Source organism: Sphaeroforma arctica (genome assembly GCF_001186125.1).
Source record: "Sphaeroforma arctica JP610 unplaced genomic scaffold supercont1.4783, whole genome shotgun sequence".
Classification (NCBI taxonomy): domain Eukaryota; class Ichthyosporea; order Ichthyophonida; genus Sphaeroforma; species Sphaeroforma arctica.
In genome coordinates, this window is record NW_014035775.1 from 1 (window position 1) to 2,273 (window position 2,273).

General features: G+C 45.8%; 1 protein-coding gene across 1 annotated transcript; it reads left to right on the forward strand.

Annotated features, from left to right (window-relative positions):
* Positions 1–161: 161 nt before the first annotated feature.
* Positions 162–357, forward strand: SARC_14560 (hypothetical protein; the record flags this gene model as incomplete). Its single annotated transcript, XM_014291307.1, has 1 exon — positions 162–357. A coding segment is annotated over exon 1 (189 nt), but the record flags the coding sequence as incomplete, so codon positions are not given.
* Between the last annotated feature and the right edge of the window lie 1,916 nt (positions 358–2,273).

Consider the following 2,273-nt stretch of genomic DNA (forward strand, 5'->3'; position numbering starts at 1 on the left):
TTTCTAACTACACCCAGGAGCTCTAGAAATATTCTTTTACCTACTAACACCCAAAATGGAAAGGAGTACTATCTTCTCCATTCCACGATTGGCTGTACTGTCGTGTCCTGCGCATCACGGAGTAATCTATTTATAGATATATTTCTATCTACCTACACCCAGGATCAAATGGAGTACTATGACCCGCAAGTGATGTTCACCATCCCGCGGCTGGCGGTGTTGTCGTGTGTTTTGCTCAACCCTAACACGGTCGAGGGCTATTCGCTGCTGAAGCCGTACACGCAGCAGTTGGATTCGATCAAGTCCAAAATCAAACGCCTGGACTCTATCGGGATCATGAATTTGGAAAGGGAATTGGTAGGTATCGATAATGTGGGGTGGAAGGTCAAGTGTATATAGTGCATGGCTACTGTGAGAATAACCTCGTGCTTCGGAATTTGAAAAAGGAATTGGCAGGAATTGTTAAGTGGGTAGAAGATCAAGTATAGCGAATGTTTTGTATATTTTACATAGAAAATGTGCAGCATTCAAGTAGGTGCATACAAAGTTTATATCTGTATGCGTATTGTTTATATGTACTTTGCATGTGGTGTGTCATATTCACGCAGTCGCACACCATTTCGCCATACCACACGTACACAAGTGATGCCATATATACAGTAAGCACACAGTTACGTATACAGCTTCATGCATACGGAATGCACCCAACCGCACGGACTACCGCTCATTGTCAGATAGCGCACATTGACGAGATATGCATGTAATCGAATACGTACGCACGCACGCACCCACACGAACTGTTCTATACACGTCTGACCCAAATATATACTCACGGTTTGAAGCTAACCCGATGCACAGCTCGCAGCGATGCTTAAATACATACGCCTTCGACGTCACACTCGGGTGGCACTGATACACATTAACTTACACTGTATCACTGTAGCTTGGCAGACGACGAAGCACATTTCAGTATCGTGCATACACACTACGCATATAAACTCACTTGCACTATTGGGCATACGCTCAACCTTTGCTTTCACGCTGGCATGGGCGCTACACAACCACTTGCACCGACTGAACTATAGGCACAATCGTTTACGTCCACAACAGGGTACATGCTTATACGCTCACGTTCCCAATTGAATACATGCATACACACCTAAAACCTTAAAACCTTAAAACCTAAAACCCTAAATCCCTAACATCACAGGCTGCTACAGACGACACGGACATCAAACGGTCAGACACCATCCAGGACTTGTTCGTAGCAATCAGTGACATATCTGATCGTATGCAATCGGGCGACAGCAGCCAGGACTACCGCGACATCATGAGGTGGGTGTAGGTAGATACCGCGGTACTGTATGATACGTTTTCCTTTCGCCTGGTAGGTATCCTTGGGTGTAGCGCTGGTTGTACCTTCTATATTCGCTACAGTCCATGTAGACCATCGGTTACAGTCAGGGGTACCATCCTATATCCAATCAGCAATTACTACAGTCTCAATGCTGAAGGTAATCGGTTCGGCCACGGAATCTCCCCAGCCAGCCCACCAACCCACAGGATGTCTGTATCTTCTGTCAGAGTTCATAGATATCCCATCCGTTTTGCGCTCTGGGCATGTCTCACCTACCGTCTGTGCACAGCTTGCCTACCGTCTGTGCACAGCTTTCCTACCGTCTGTGCACAGCTTACCTACCGTCTGTGCACAGCTTACCTACCGTCTGTGCACAGCTTGCCTACCGTATGTGCACAGCTTTCCTACCGTCTGTGCACAGCTTACCTACCGTATGTGCACAGCTTATCTACTGCATTGTATCCATACCCCTCGGCTGTAGCTGTAGTCGCTCTCTTATGCCATCTTTCGGCTGGAATCACTATGGCTCGTGGTGTAGTATGACTTAATCAATCGATACCACGAGGGGCACGCGCTTCTAAATCACATCCATTAACGGTGTTCGTATCACTCTTAATATCTGCACACGTTTGGAAATATGGCCAATTCTCATTCTGCAATCCCAGTTGAATACTCGTTGAGGCTATGCATTCATATTCAAATATAAAGTAGAATACTTTTGTATCCACGGTTTCCCTCTACAGCGCACGCTCAAGAAGAAGCCATATAGTGCACGTGTTATATATGTATATATATACATATATATATTCACGTGACACAATAACACACACACACACACGCACACACACATACACACACACACACACACACACACACACACACACACACACATACACACACACACACACACACACAC